Source organism: Cervus canadensis, chromosome 27, assembly GCF_019320065.1.
Source record: "Cervus canadensis isolate Bull #8, Minnesota chromosome 27, ASM1932006v1, whole genome shotgun sequence".
Lineage (NCBI taxonomy): Eukaryota > Metazoa > Chordata > Mammalia > Artiodactyla > Cervidae > Cervus > Cervus canadensis.
In genome coordinates, this window is record NC_057412.1 from 37586224 (window position 1) to 37602825 (window position 16602).

The following is a 16602-nucleotide window of genomic DNA, read 5'->3' on the forward strand; positions in this document are numbered from 1 at the left end:
CGTGTCAGAGTATATGAGACTTAGAGCAGTGATGAGTGAGTTTGATCAAAATGTTGAAATCACGCACCCAGGCCATTTTATGATGAGTCTATTCTTCAATTCTATGGTGAAAGATAAAATGTCTCACTTACTTTTTCCATAAAATGAAGGGTTATGTATACATAAAGCATTTTTTATGAAAAAAAGCATTGTGGGATACATTTTTATCCCTAATGGTCTGAATAAAGCTATATTTATTTTGCTTCTTACCAAAAAGGAAAGTTCGCAAGAGAACATAAAGCCATCAATTAAAACTATCTCTGTCAATTAAATCCCACAAAAGTGTATTTTGGGGTGCAGCAGTTATTTATAACCCAAAGACCATCACCGATTGTCCTTTAAACGTTGTGGTTCAGTCTTCACTGCCCTAGATAACAAAGTAGGCATGCTGTTCCAAATGCAATGGGTACGTAATGTACTCTATGATGAGAACTCAGAGATAGGAATAGGGCTAGGCTTTAATTTTTGTTTCTTCCACCATATGACCTTCAGCAAGTGTCCAATGCTCTCAGATCTGTAAGAAAGTCCCCCAAACTTAGTGACTTTAAACAACAACAAGCATTTGTTTTTACTTATAAATTTGGACAAGATTCAGCAGGACAGTTCATCTCTGTTTCAGGCCGCATTATCTGGGGCAGCTTTACTGGGGCCTGGCGCATCTACATCCCAGGAAGCCCAGTAACCTGGCTGACGGGGTGGTGATGGCCGATGGCTGGGAGCTCAGCACAGCCGTGCACCAAAGGCCTGAGGTCTCCACCTGGGCCTCTTCATGGCTGCTTGACCTCCCCCTCGGCATGGTGGCTAGCTTCTAAAAGTAACCACCCCAAAAGAAACAGGCGGAGGCTCTTTCGCCTTTTATGGCTTTGCCTAGAAACTCACTGTAATTACAAATACACCCAGGTTAAGAGGAAAAAACATAAGCCTGAGTTTTTCATGGGGAAGAGTCAGTCAGTACGGTCACACAGTCGTGCCCAACTCTTTGCGACCCCATGGACTGCAGCACGCCAGTCTTCCCTGTCCATCACCAGCTCCCGGAGTTTGCTCAAACTTAAGTCCATCAAGTCAGTGATGCCATCCAACCATCTCATCCTCTCCCATCCCATCCTCTCCCATCCCCTTCTCTTCCTGCCTTCGACCTTTCCCGGAATCAGGGTTTTTTCCAGTGAATCAGTATTTCGCTTCAGGTGGCCAAAGTATTGGAGTTTCAACTTCAACATCAGTCCTTCCAATAAATATTCAGGACTGATCTCCTTCAGGATGGACTGGTTGGATCTCCTTGCAGTCCAAGGGACTCTCAGGAGTCTTCTCCAATGCCACAGTTCAAAAGCATCAATTCTTTGGTGCTCAGCTTTCTTTATGGTCCAACTCTCATATCCATACTTGACTACTAGAAAAACCACAGCTTTGACTGGATGGATTTTTGTCAGCAAAGTAACGTCTGCTTTATGATGGGGCAGAGTATCTATTGACATTGTCAGAAGGAAATGTAGAGTGAGAAGTATTGTTGGAGACAATTTTGAAAAACACAATCTGCCATAACAAGTTGTTGTACTTTGCTTAATTTCAGTTTCTTCATCTTCATAATGATATGCTAGGCACCCTTCTGATTACTATGTGTGTTAATTCATTAAATACTCACATCAACCTTTCAGCTAGGTGCCCCATTTTACAGATGAGAAAAAAGATTCACAGAAAAATAAGCTGCCTGAAGGGACAGGGTTAGTAAAATACAGGCGAACTCAAAGCCATGTAATCTAGTCCCAAAGGTCACACTCTTTATTATCCTTTGTAACTAATTTTCTTATAGAAAATTATATAGAAACGTATCGAATTATAAAAAATGTGTAGAAAGAGTTTTGCACAAAATCAGACCTATTCTGAACGCTCCATAATTATAAATGGTTTTGCTGTAGCTATTATTGCTTCGTATCATACAGTGTCTCACAGGGTATTTTCTCTTTGACCGTGGTTTTACTTACTCAGAAAAGTAGATTTACTCTGGCTTAAGGAATATGCAAAAAAAGGAATATTGACAGAAAAAGTTGAAAACTGATATTACTGGATGTCTAGAAAATATAGTGAAATAGAAATGAGAATCTGTGATAAGAGACTAAAATTTTAAGCAGCATCTTATTTCAGAGGACTTGAAAATAAGATAATAGACTCAGTAGGCACAGTTTTTAAAAGCACTGCTGAATAGCAAGGAAGAAGTATTCAGGCAGGCTTCATTTTGGTTGACTAAAATACACCTGGGAACACCAAATGAAATAAAAATAGTATTAGAAAATGAATGTTAGAACACTTAAAAAGCTCTATGTATTTTTAGGAAAAAGTGTGGTTAGCTTTTTATGTTGTGCCATTATTATTATTAGATTCTGTTCAAACTGGTATAGAAATAAAAATGGCGTCTAATCCTAAAAACTGCTAATATAAACCTTCGTCTTCCACACCTTATCTTAACTTTCAGAATAAAAACACTTACCTTACTCTCATACTAGCAATGGCTTTAGAATTTTAATTCCGCATGTCATCAGTCTCAGACTATTGAAGTATTTCTGACATTATTTTCCTTGTAATGCTCTGTTCTTGAAAGTTGTTTATCTCTCAAATAAAAACACAGTTTAAAAATTGTTTTTAATAAAAATTATTAATCTGTGAATGAGAAAAAATGGTGGGAAGCAAAACTAAGATCTGTGTATCCACTTGATGCTAGTTAAAGGCAACTTATGTGGGATTGCAGTATATATGCCTGTTTATAATTTTTGTGTCTCATAGACAAACAAAAGAAGTGTCTGTCTTCTAGATTGATGTCATTTCTTTTACCTAACCAAAAGTTTAAAACTTCTAGTCTGAGACCTGGGTAATAGTCTTTTGGTTCATTTCTCAAAGTCTTTGGTATGTTGAATAGAATTGGTTCCAAGTATGTGCAGTTTGGGAACAAGCCCAGAGGTTCATAAACAAGTATGGGATTGCTTTCCCAAACTCTGGTCACTCCATGTCCTTCCTAGTACTTTCCGAATCCCTCAGACTCCTCTTCAAGGTCCTTTGTCTAGAAAGCTAGCTGGGGCATTCTTTGTTCTACTCTGCTGTGCACTTCTACAACGGGATCTTCATCCAGGACCAAGGGAGAGGAGGACAGAAGGAAAAGAAATGCAATGGAGGTTGACTCCACCCTCTCAGAACCACAGCTTTAGTGAAGGAGGAAGAAGGTTTTTCCTTCTTGGGAATTTTGTTTTCTGTGAGCTCCCATTACCGACCACCACCACCAGCCTATAACACAATTACTTGAGGTCTGGGCATGTGAGAACAGGAGAAGAGAGAGAGAAAGAGGGAAGGGATTTCCATATTCCTAATTCTCTCCTGAACGTTAGGAATTCCATTTCCCACTTCCAGAGACAAGGTGAGCTGGAGCTCTGTGACTTGGTGGCCACTTCCAGGTTTCCAGTCCGTTCAGCTGAGGCTCCAGCCCAAGCACCGGGGAAAAGAGGGAGGCGAGAGAGGAAAGACTGGCAAATTCATAACCAGCTCGGCAGTCCCCAAAAGTTTGGCTTTCTCCAATAGGCCTGCTTCTACTTACTTTTCAGCGCCCTCACAGTTGGTGAGGTGAGGAAGTGGGGTGGTACTGTGCCCAGATTCAAGAGGAAGTCCACTTTAAACATTTCTTTGGTGGAAGTAAGAAATTAGAATTCATAACAGGACAGTTTATGTATATTGTCTTCATGAGGACTTTATAGTAGCTCCCCTGCAAGGAAAATTAGGTTGACTATCTTGAAGCATAATCCACATTTTATTATTAGTAGACTTGTATTTGGTTTTGAAATTTTCCTTCAGTATTTATTAATAGATTATTTTGAAAAACACAAAATATTTGTGCTTATTTACCCTTAAGTTTTAGGGGTTTCCTTTTGTTATTATTATTATTTTTATCAATTATCTGATCTTCCCTGCCTTCTCTGCTTACATGACAGCAAATTTTAATTTTTATAACTGCAGAGTAATATCTAGGAAAACAGTAATGAGACTGCCTATCCCAGTTTATTAAATTTCCTGATTTCTAATGTTTGAGAAATGGTGCACATCACATATTTTACTAATAAGTCATTCAGGTTTATCTAAGCTTACAGACTATTGAGCACCTATGAGGGAAAAGCAGTCAATTATATTAATATTAGTTCCTGTCAGATAATACACAATTGAATATTTCATCAGATGGTGAGAAGTGCACAGCATGATATGCCAACCAGGATTTCTCATGGTCCCTTGTCTTAGTAGAGAAAACCTGAAAACATTGCTAGTAATAGATAGCTTAACAATTCAATTTTTGAAATATAGTATGTGTAGGACAGGTCACACATTTCTTGATTTTGTTTTAGCAGACAAACCTCTGTGTGTGTGTGTATGTGTCTGTGTGTGTGTGCATGTGTGTGAAATACTATTCAACTGTATTCCTATCAATACTCAGAGAGTTTAATTTTCTGAAATTTCAGGTATCAATAAGTGAAATTATATGACAAGGTATGTACTTCATTAATATTAGTGGTATTTCAATAACTATACTCATTGTATGAACCTTTAATACATGCTATTATATGAAAATTGTTTTGTACTTTTTACTGTATTGCCCACCTTTTATTGTTATTTTAGGCAACCACTTCAAGTTCCTCAAATCATAAATGTATTTTTTAAATAGGAGGCTGTGTATTAACTTAGATTATTTATTATTTTGTAATTATATATTTATATGTTTTACATATTCTATATTTATATATTTTGCACATTATATATTTATATATTTTTCATTTTATAGATCCCTGCTACCAAATTACATTGTTTTTATTTTTTAGCATTCATGATACTTTTATCAGTAAGTAAATGACAGCAGAAAATTTTAAAAAATCATTTCATAAATACCTCATCAATTGTAATTTGATTATTCTCAATTAAATGTGTTTACTTCAATTATATGATTAGAAATTTAGTGAAGTATAAATTTTGTAAAATATAGTTGATTGAACATATTTATTTATCTCCATTCCCTCAGCACACTTCACCAAAATGAGTAAGAGAATATAGAAGGTTTACACTAACAAGGGCAAAGCAAGGGAGGAGAAAATACATCACATGAGAATGATCAGCATGTCAGCAAAATTGCAGAAAATGAAAATCAAATGGAGACGTGATAGCTCACTTAGGGATGGAACTTGTATGGCTGCCTGTGAGGAGAGAAGCCCCTTTCAATTTGTGCTGTTCTGTTGGGTGTATACCAGTGAGAGGCATTGTCAGAAGAAATGTGCATGTTCCTCTGTCGTAGATACTACCAAACAATCCCCCCAAATGGTAGTGTCACTATAAACTAAAATATAGGATTACTGTATATCTTCTTTCTTCATCCCTCCATTGACAGAGACTGATTTTTTCCATATCTTGGCTATTGAGAATAATGCTGTAATGTGGAGGTAACTTTGTCATACCCTCTCTTCATTTCCTTTGAATATGTACCCAGAAATAGGATTGCTGGGTCACTTGGTAGGTCTATTTTTAATTTTCTGAGAAACAGCCATACTCTTTTCCATATTGGCTACACTAACTTGCATTCCCACCAACTCTGTACATCCTTGCCATCATGTACCTCTTCTCTTCTTGATAACTGCCATTCTAACAGTTGTAAGACTACATGTCATTTTGGTTTCATTTGCATTTCCCTGATGATTAGATGTATTGAGCATCTTTTCCTGTACTTGTTGGCCGTTTGTATGTCTTCTTTAAAGAGATGTCTATTCAGTTCCTCTGCCTATTTTTTAGCCGTACATTTTTGTTTTTGTTATTATTATGTGAGCTCCTTATATACTTTAGGTATTATCAGTTTATCAGATATATCATTTTCAAATCTTTTGGCCCATTCTATCAGTTTCCCGTTCATTATCTTTACTTCTTTCTTTTGCTGTGCTGAAGCTTTTTACTTTGATGTGGTGCTACTTGCTTTTGTTTGCTGGTGCTTCTGCTGTAGTTTTTTTTTTTAAGTCATTGCCAAGACCAATATCAAGATCTTTCCCTATGTTTTCTTCTAAAAGTTTTACAGTTTCAGGTCTTATTTTTTAGTCTCTAATCCATTTTGAGTTCATTTTTGTGAGTAGTGTCTAGTCAGGTCCAATTTCACTTTTATGTCTGTGGTTAGCCAGTTTTACTTACAGCATTTATTGAAGAGACTATTCTTTCCCTATTGAGAATTCCTAGCTTCTTTGTCAAATATTAGTGATTTATTTGGGAGTTTATTTCTGGGCTCTCTATTCTGTTCCAGTGGTTAATGTAGATATTTTTTATACTGACACTACACTGTTTCAGTTTGTATAACTCTATAGTATAGGTAACTTCCCTGGTGGCTCAGACGGTAAAGAGTCTGCCTACAACGTGGGAGACCCGGGTTCAATCACTGGGTCGGGAAGATCCTCTGGAGAAGGGAATGGCAACCCACTCCAGTACTCTTGCCTGGAAAATCCCATGGATGGAGGAGCCTGGCAGGCTACAATCCATGGGGTTGCAAAGAGTCGGACACGACTGAGTGACTAAACCTTCTATAGTATAGTTTGACATCAGGAATCATTGTGCCTTTAGCATTGTTATTCTTAGAATTGCTTTGGCTATTTGGGCCTTTTGTGGCTCTATGAATTTTAGAATTGTTTTCAATATTTCTGTGAAGAATGCCATTGGAATTTTGATAGGCATTGCATTGAATCTACAGTTGGTTTGGGTAGTATGGACATTTTAGCAAATTATTGCAGTACAGGAATATGGGCTGTCTTTCTATATGTTTGTGTTGTCTTCAGTTTCTTTATCAAAATATTGTAATTTTCATTGTAAGGTCTTTCACTTAATTGGTTAAATTCATGCCATTTTATAGTTTTTCAGCTATTGTGAATGAGACATTTATGTGTATGTCATTAGAAAATCGATTTTATATATATATACATACACACACACACACACACATATATATATATAACAAAAATGACAGGGACTTCCATGACAATCCAGTGGTTAAGACTTTGTCTTCCAATGCAGAGGTTTTTGGTTCAGTCTTAGGTTAGGGAGCTCAGATCCCACATGCCTTGCAACCAAAAATATAAAACAGAAGCAATATTGTAACAAATTTGATAAAGATTTTAAGAATAGTCCACATCAAAAACATCTTTTTAAAAATGACAGACATGACATTGATATTGCTAATAAATGCTGCTTATAAGTTAATAAAATACAAGCAACCTGTAGAAAACAAAGGATATAAAAGACAATTCATAACCAAATGACCAATAAAAATACAAAAAAATGTGCATTATTAGTGGGATTTAGGAAGCTTCAATTGCAGTAACAATATTTAATTCCATGTGTTGTCAGAAGGTAAAGGAGTAAGTAATATTAATGATAGGATTAGTGGGGGGAAGATGAGGGTGCTCACTTACATTTTTTTGAGCTTTTGAAATATGTTTAGAAATGTAACATAGAAATAAGTGTTAAATAATACACATACCCTGGCCCAGAACTCCTACTCTTATGAACTGAAATGAAAGTATCAACATGGGGACATTTACTGCAGCATAGTTAAAGTATCTCTTTCAAGTAGGAGATTGTTGATACAAATACTGCAGATATATTACAATGAATTACAACCACTGACATGGAGAAATTTTCATGCTATAGTTGATAATTGATAAGAATAATCTAAAGTTTATTGATATTATCTCAGTATTGAAAAATCAACAGTATGAAATCCTTCTGTTCATACATATGTAAACATACATCTACACAACAGTGTGTTGGCATTTTAGGACAATAATACTTGAAGAAAAAAGAAGGAATAAAAGGTAGGAATAAGCAAAATTTCTAAATGACATTTAAAGTAAATATCCATACAAAAAGCATGTATGTTGTTATAACATGTTAGATGCATGTTATATTCGAAAGCATGAATGTTTTGAATATAGCAATAGATACCACACTGAATGTTTAACCTGAGCATCTATATCTGAATAACTTCTAAAAGAAAACATTGGAAACCACTGAGTCAAATAATACTAAACTTTCCTTCCACAGTATTGACATAACGTTGGGAAACTTTCCTATTTTTGGTGGTTTGTTTTTCTTTGGAAATGAAATTTATATACTCTATAAAAGGGAAAAGGAAGTGATAGCGAAAGAAGGGATACATAAGAAAATAATTTAAAAGTTCTGAAGATTTAGGTACTGATACCCCATTTTTAACAGAAATACAAACAAAACCTAAAACTACTGACTAAAAGATAAATAGAATGCTCATTCCGTTTACAAAATAGCCTCATCTTAGACGTCAATGAATTAATTATTATTCATTCACTCATTTAAGTTTTCAGGCATCTATAATAACTATACATTCAAAATATGCTAAGAATTGTGCATATAAGAAGACTAAAGCCCATGTCTAGCTTGTGGCAATTACAAAAAGCTGAGGTGATAATATGATCAGGTAATTGTAATATAATATGATTCTCCATTGTATAACTTAATTTTGAATAACTATTTCATTTGTTAATATTATCATGTATTGACTTTTCTGTGTATGTGTAAACTGAATTCCAAAGTATATAATTTAAAATGTGTTGTACATGTGCAAATAAAATAATTCTAAAAATAATTTTTAAAAAATTGTTTTTCGTGTGTTCACAGCTTGCAGACCAGGATTCTATAAAGCATTTGCTGGCAACACAAAATGTTCTAAGTGTCCTCCACACAGTTTAACCTACGTGGAAGCGACTTCTGTCTGTCAGTGTGAAAAGGGTTACTTTCGAGCTGAAAAAGACCCACCTTCCATGGCATGTACCAGTAAGTCTGTCCATTTTGCGTTTGAAGATTTTATTTCCAATCCTTTTGGTCTCTTTATTCTAAATTTTTTTAAAAAAGAAGTGGATATACAAAATTCTGTGTCATCAATGTTGCTTGTCTTTGATAACAGTCAAGGAAAAGTTTCTCTTTCTTAGAATAACTATTTTTCAGCTGCTTACAGAGAATGTATGTTTTCCTCAAAAATCACATTGATTCCTGGCATGCAACCACCAGCCCTGGTTTGGAGGCCTGGCAAGTTTTTCTTAAGGCAGACTTTGTCCTTAGGAAATCAAAGCAGCTAAAGGTTTTTTGAGGATTTACAAGCAAAAGTTGTATTATTTGCTTTCACTCTTGAACATTTAAAGGCTCATCACTTTAGGGTCATCAAGTTTGCTGTGTCGGGGGAGCTTTAGTATGGAACTTTGAAAGTCACTGTGCTAATGTTATACAGGAAAATTCAAATTTTACTTGACATTTGTCTCTAAAGGAAGATATTTTTGAGTTTGTCCACATTTCACCTCTCACTTTTTCTCCCATTGTTGATTTGAAACCAATAGAATATTAAATCTAAATGTGAAGGTCATTTTAATGCATGCTTCAAGAATTTTAAATTAGTAATATTCTCCTATTATTAAAGTATCATAAATTATCTGTACACTTTAAAAATAAGAGTGAATATATTGATATTAATGCATTGCTAAGCTATGCAAAAGTAAAATGTCACCTCTTAGTTATAAAAGTCTTTTTAAATACATAAATAAGATATAGTGAAATATCACCCTTCTTGATGAGTTGGTGCCATGATGTTGCTTATGTTATGTAATTTCACAGGGGCTGAAATGGATTAAAAATATGTAATGCCACATATTCCTCAGAGACAATGGATATGTTACATTTCTTTTAAATGATGCACTTTGTAGATTTGTGTGCATTACTACAATCTTATAAAATATTTTTATAGAATACACTTAAAAATACAACACATTTATTAGTAGATGTAATTTTTGCTTTCTGACTATAAATACTGAGTAACTACTTTCTTCAGAAAAATACAGCATGAGAAATTGTTAACTAGATTTTTTTTCTAGGAACATATTCTAAGCTTATAAGCAGGAAAAGGGAAATTCTCAATATCACTTCTTACCTAATTGTGGAAATAGTTTTGAACAGGAAAATATTTCTACTACTGGTCAATATTTGGATGTATGTATGTATGTATATATGTATGTAAATGTAGGTGGTGGTGTTTCAGATGGTTACAGTTCTATCCCTAAAAACCTATATCAGAAACTAAGTCGATGCCTAGGTGAGTGATAGAAGGGAATCTGCTCTTTTTATCCAACTCTGAGACTCTGTGAAGTATAGTCTGCCAGATTCCCCTGTCCATGAGACTTTCCAGGCAAGAATACATTCCCTTCTCCAGGGGATCTTCCAGACCCAGGGGTCGAATCATGTCTCCTGCATTGCAGGCAGATTCTTTACCATCTGAGCCATTAGGGAAGCCCTTAGAAGGCCATAGATGGATGGATTGACAAAGTGAAGGAATACATTGTTTCCCATAAGTATAACCCTTCAGTGAGGGGGCAGAGTAGGGAGTTGGGGAGCCTTAATTCTATGGAGTGAGACAATTAAGGAAATAAATATGGGATACAATAAGATCTGCAAACCTCAGTCATTGTTGAATCTAATATGTATACTTACTAGCTTAACACTGTAAGTTTCTTGAATTTTTCTCTTTAAAAAAACTTTTTTATATATATATTTGATATTGTAAATTATGTTTACAATTATGTTAAACTGCTTTAGCTATCCTAGGTGGAAGCATACTTTTGGTCATCATTGGGCAGAACTTTGACAGGGAACAGCATGCTGCATTGTGGTAGGGATTAAAACAGAAACTCAAACAAAGGTGAAAAGTTTTACCTGCTCTCCTGAATTCAAGCCACAGGAAACTCCCTTCTCAAGGCTTTTCTCTGCTAGTTTCTTGAATACATCTTTATCTTAATTTTAGCCAAAGCTTACAATGGTGTACTAGTAAATTCACCATCTTTTAGAGTCAGAGTATCTGAGTGTGAATCTTGGCTTTGGTACTATAAAAAATATAAACTTGAAGTGGTCCATTTTCAAGACAAAGTAACTAGTTCTAAAGTAGCTAAACTTGGGAACATGACGAAGTTGAGGCCTGGACTCTTTAGATAAAGTTAGGGTTGGGGAGAGAGATAAGACTGGATCCTAAAGAGATAGGACTCCAGCCATTTTCTGTGTCCTGTCTCTAAACATGACTAATGACTTGCAGACTTGACACAGTTCAGTGGCACCTGGAGGGTCCCTAAGCAAACAGGATTTGGGGCAAAGGGATACTAGCAAGAAAGCCTTTGTTGAAAAATGTGGGTGTAAGTTGGGAAGGGAGAAGGAAGGGTACCCTATAAGGAAATAATGAAACTTAGGCGAAGTCCGGGAAAATTGTATGCCGCATGGTATGCAGCCAGTGAAGAACTGGTTGGGGGGAGGGTGGAAACCTGTGAGTTAGGGAATAAATTCCTTGTTGTAATCGCTCTGAGTGTGCCTACCTACCAGACACTGGATCTTTCAAGATCTTAATTAAAAACTCTCGCTTTCACTGTACTTCGTGTCTATAAGTCCATCCATTGGTTTTGGGCTGGTAAGCATGTTTCTTACAGGTACTTACTAACTATATAGGTTCGGGCAAATTATTTAACCTTTTAACCTCTGTTGCTCCATTCTTAGTGATAACAATGCCTACCTCATTCTGTTGTTATTTATAATGATTAAATAAGTTATTATTTGAAAAGTGCTAAGAATAATACCTGGGCTTCCCTGCTGGCTCTGTGGTGAATAATCCTACTGTCAGTGTAGGAGCCTTGCCAAAGATCGGGGTTCAATCCCTATGCCTAGCCCACAGCAGCTGCTACGTAAAGCTGTTCTCAATTCATTTTGAAATAATTTTTGATAAGTTGGTGTTCAAGCTATTACATACTTTATGTTGGTAATATTATTCTGGGCTCACAACTTCTACCTTCTGAATTCCTACAAATTGAAAGAAATGTTCTGAATTTATAAGACTTTTACATAAAATATATTAAGTCCTCTAACTCTGTGGATATCTGATATAAATAAAATATTTTTTGAATTATACTCTGACTAGGTGAGAGACCCCAGCAATTATTATAATATGTGCAGAAAAAGCAAAGATTATTAACTCCAAATCATCATACTTTCTATGATTGAAAGATTAGATTGTTAGGGAAGAAAAATGAAAAGCCAAGGAAAAAGATAAGCCAAGAGGTCATAGAACAGTTAGATTTAAAAGGACCAGACTAACTGCACCAAGATGCAGGACTTTTGAGGCCAACGGTCAAATAAGCAGCTAACCTTTCCATTTTTCACTAACTACAAAAAAAAAAATAGCCAAATTCTAATAGATTTTTAGTAGCTGGAAGCTCACTTAACTTATAGATTGTGTGTCTCTGAATTAGCCATTCTTGAATCACCTTTATTCCAATAATATTTTCTAAGAGTCAGAATTTATGTCAGGTAAACAGTCGCATCACCTTCTGCTGTTTTTGACTTAGCATTTGAAACCATGCTTTCTGAGAATCTTCCAGACCTTTAAGAGGAGGCTTTCTTTTTTTTAACTTGGTATCATTGGCAGGGAAAATTTCAATATTTGAATTTAAAATAACATGGAGAACCGAAATATTTAAAATGAATAATCAACACATTTGGCCAGTAAATTCCCTAGTAGGGAAAATATTCCTCGGTAGGTGTTGCCTGTAATCATATGAGGGACAGGATTTTCAGGACCTGAAGAGATCTTCCCCTGCTTCTTAGCACTATCTTCAAAACAACAGCAACCCCTTAAGTTTCTGGTACAACACAGCATGTGCTTTCACCCTTAAGAGTTTTATAATTTCTCTGGATTTTCACTATAGAGATGGGTATCTTTTTATCTTTTATTTTTAAATTTTTAATTGGAGGATAATTGCTTTACAGTGTTTTTGATTTCTGCCATATAGCAAAGTAAATCAGCCATAAGTGTGTGTGTGTGTGTGTGTGTGTGTGTGTGTGTGTGTGTGTATACCCTCTCTCTCTAGCCCCCATCCCACCCACCCCTTGGGTCATCATAGAGCACCTGGCCAGACATCCTTATATTCTGCAGCAGCTTCCCACTCGCTGCCTGTTTACTCACGGTGGTGTATATATGTCCGTGCTACTCCTAATTTTCCCACCCTCTCCTTCCCCAGCTGTGTCCACAGGACCATCCTCTATGTCTGCATCTCTGCCCCTGCCCTGTAAATAGGTATCGTTTTACATTCCATAATCTTGAGACATATATACGATACAGTTACATAAATATTTTCATTTTTAGAGCAATTCGAGATTAAGAACAGAATTAAGAGAAAGTGTGGCTATTTCCCATATACCTCCCTTCCCACACCCAGACAAGCACAGCTCTCCCCAGTATCAATATCCTTCACCAGAATGGTACACTTGTTATATTTGGTGTACCTATATTAGCATATCATTGCCACCCAAAGTCCATAGTTTACCCCAGGCTTCACTGTTGGTGTTGTACATTCTTTGGTTTTGAGAAATGTGTAATGACATGTATCAGTCATTATAGTATCATCCACAGGATTTTCACTGCCTTAAAATCTTCAGGGCACATATTCATCCCTTACTCCCACCAACCTATGGCAACCACTTATTTTTGTATTGTGTCTTTATCTATAAGGGGGTGTGTGTGTGTGTGTTATATAATTAGAATGATACAATAGAAGATTTCAAATTGGGCTTCTTTGACTTACTCACATACAGTTAAGATTCTTCCGTGTTTTTTCATGGCTGGATAGCACATCTGTTTTAAGTGCTGAATAATATCCTGTTGTCTAGATGTACCACAGTTTATTTATCCATTTACCTACTAGAGGACAGCCTGATTATTTCCCAGTTTAAGCAGTTATGGATAAAGTGTTATAAACATTCATGTGTAGGTTTTTATATGGACATACTTTTTCAACACCTTTGAGTAAATACCTAGGAGTGTAATTGCTGAATCATACGATAAGCATATGTTTAATTTTGTAAGAAACCACCAAACTGTACTATTTTGCATCCCTCTGGTAAATGAGAGTTCCTGTTGCTCCACATCCTCATCTGCATTTATTGTTATCAGTGTTCTGGATTTTGACTATCTCTGATAGTTATGTAGTGGCACCTCACTGTTGTTTAGATTTGCATTTTCTTGATAATATGATGTGGAACATCTTTTCATACACTTCTTTGCCATCAGTATTTCTTCTTTGATAAGGTATACACATAAAGATTTTTAGGTGCTTTGGATGGCTACAGATAAAAAAAACAAAGATGTCTCATAATCAAAACTAATTCTCCAAATATTGATTATAGGGGATGATCTAATCCTTAAGTCTATTGAGTTGGGCTACTGTTGTTAATTTCCTCTTTGCCATTTTGTTTCCACTAACCATCTTTAACCTATAACTATACTCAAACTTCTGTCATTAAAAAATATTCCCAGCCCAATAATTTTTCTCCCAAAGTAAGTACTTGGAAAACCAGTCTTCACTGGCTACACTTACTTCTTCACACACTTTTAATTTACTTTTTACTCTACTGGATTCAGAATTTTGCTCTTCACCCTACTGTAATCTCTTCAAGTAAACTATGTAAGAAAAATTGACCAATGGTCTAATTTGCCATATGGTGTTAGAAACATTTTGTCTTATAATTCATGACATTTAACTCTGTTGGTCTCTTCCTTTTTCTTGAAACTATTTGTTCTCTTTTCTTCTAAGACTCTGCAATCTCCCCTTCACCCTCTTAATTTTCTGAACCTTGTATGTATTGGCATGGATGGTTTCTCTTCTTTTGCTCACCTGTTCAGTTCAGTTCAGTTGCTCAGTCGTGTCTGAGTCTTTGCGAACCCATGAGCTGCAGCACACCAGGCTTCCCCGTCCATCACCGACTCCCAGAGTTTACCAAAACTCATGTTCATTGAGTCGGTGATGCCATCCAACCATCTCATCCTCTGTCGTCCCCTTCTCCTCCTGCCCTCAATCTTTCCCAGCATCAGGGTCTTTTCAAATGAGTCAGCTCTCTGCATCAGGTGGCCAAAGTATTGGAGTTTCAGCTTCACCATCAGTCCTTCCAATGAACACCCAGGACTGACCTCCTTTAGGATGGACTGGTTGGATCTCCTTGCAGTCCAAGGGACTCTCAAGAGTATTCTCCAACACCACAGTTCAAAAGCATCAATTCTTCGGTGCTCAGCTTTCTTTATAGTCCAACACTCACATCCGTACATGACCACTGGAAAAACCATAGCCTTGCTTAGATGGACCTTTGTTGGTAAAGTAATGTCTCTGCTTTTTAATATGCTGTCTAGGATGGTAATAACTTCCCTTCCAAGGAGTAAGTGTCTTTTAATTTCATGGCTACAGTCACCATCTGCAGTGATTTTGGAGCCCAAAAAAATAAAGTCAGCCACTGTTTCCACTGTTTCCCCATCTATTTTCCATGAAGTGATGGGACCAGATGCCATGATCTTAGTTTTCTGGATGTTGAGCTTTAAGCCAACTTTCTCACTCTCCTCTTTCACTTTCATGAAGAGGCTCTTTAGTTCTTCTTCACTTTCTGCCATAAGGGTGGTGTCATCTGCAGATCGGAGGTTATTGATATTTCTCCCGGCAATCTTGATTCCAGCTTGTGCTTCATTCAACCCAGTGTTTCTCATAATGTACTCTGCATATAAGTTAAGACAATATACAGCCTTGATGTACTCCTTTCCCTATTTGGAACCAGTCTGTTTTTCCATGTACAGTTCTATTGCTTCCTGACCTGCATACAGATTTCTCAAGAGGCCGGTCAGGTGGTCTGGTATTCCCATCTCTTTCAGAATTTTCCACAGTTTATTGTGATCCACACTGTCAAAGGCTTTGGCATAGTCAATTAAGCAGAAGTAGATGTTTTTTCTGGATCTTTCTTGCTTTTTCAATGATAAATGTTAATTTTTCTCATACTCCTTTCTTAGCTTTCTGTTCTTATGACATGTTCTTAATTTCATGGCTTCAAATAGCACCTATAAAGAGATGATGCCTATGTTTTTTATCCATATCCCAGTCTTCTCTCTAAGGTCCAAAGTCACCTCGCCATCTCATTTTGGGATCTGACAACCTGTGTGTTCCAGAGAAACCTGCCTACATCTCCAATCTTGTATCACACCATATTCTCCTTGGTTGTTAAACTCATGGACTTCCATGATGCTGCACTGTTCTCATATTTAATGCTAAAAGTTTTCTATACTTGAAATTCTCTTTCTTTAGGTCCTCTATCGTGGTTTTCTTATTGCCAGGCTCCAATGTCAATCAACCAAGTATTTTCTGACCACCTGCTCAAAAGTAGAATCCCTCCCAGTTACTCTTTTTTATATCATATATTTTATTTTTTATGCCTATGTCACTGTTAGAAAATATCTGATTTATTTGTACACTCACTTCCTTGTTTATTTTCATTCTGCCTATAGTAGATTGCAAGTGGATCATGAATGTTCTTTTTTTACTTTATCTCCAGCACTAATAATAATACCAGGCAAGTACTGGGCACAAAATAAAAATTTGAAGAGCAAATCAACTAATAATTTTACCTCATCTTTGAAAATCACTTTTATTA

At 36.1% G+C, this 16602-nt stretch overlaps 1 protein-coding gene across 1 annotated transcript in view; it reads left to right on the forward strand.

Moving 5' to 3' along the window:
* The window catches only part of EPHA6 (EPH receptor A6), a 962333-nt gene that overhangs the window by 373518 nt on the left and 572213 nt on the right, over positions 1–16602 (forward strand). Inside the window, exon 4 of the mRNA XM_043449041.1 lies at positions 8737–8892. Within this exon, the coding sequence (XP_043304976.1) occupies positions 8737–8892 (156 nt within the window). The remainder of the gene's footprint in view (positions 1–8736; positions 8893–16602) is intronic.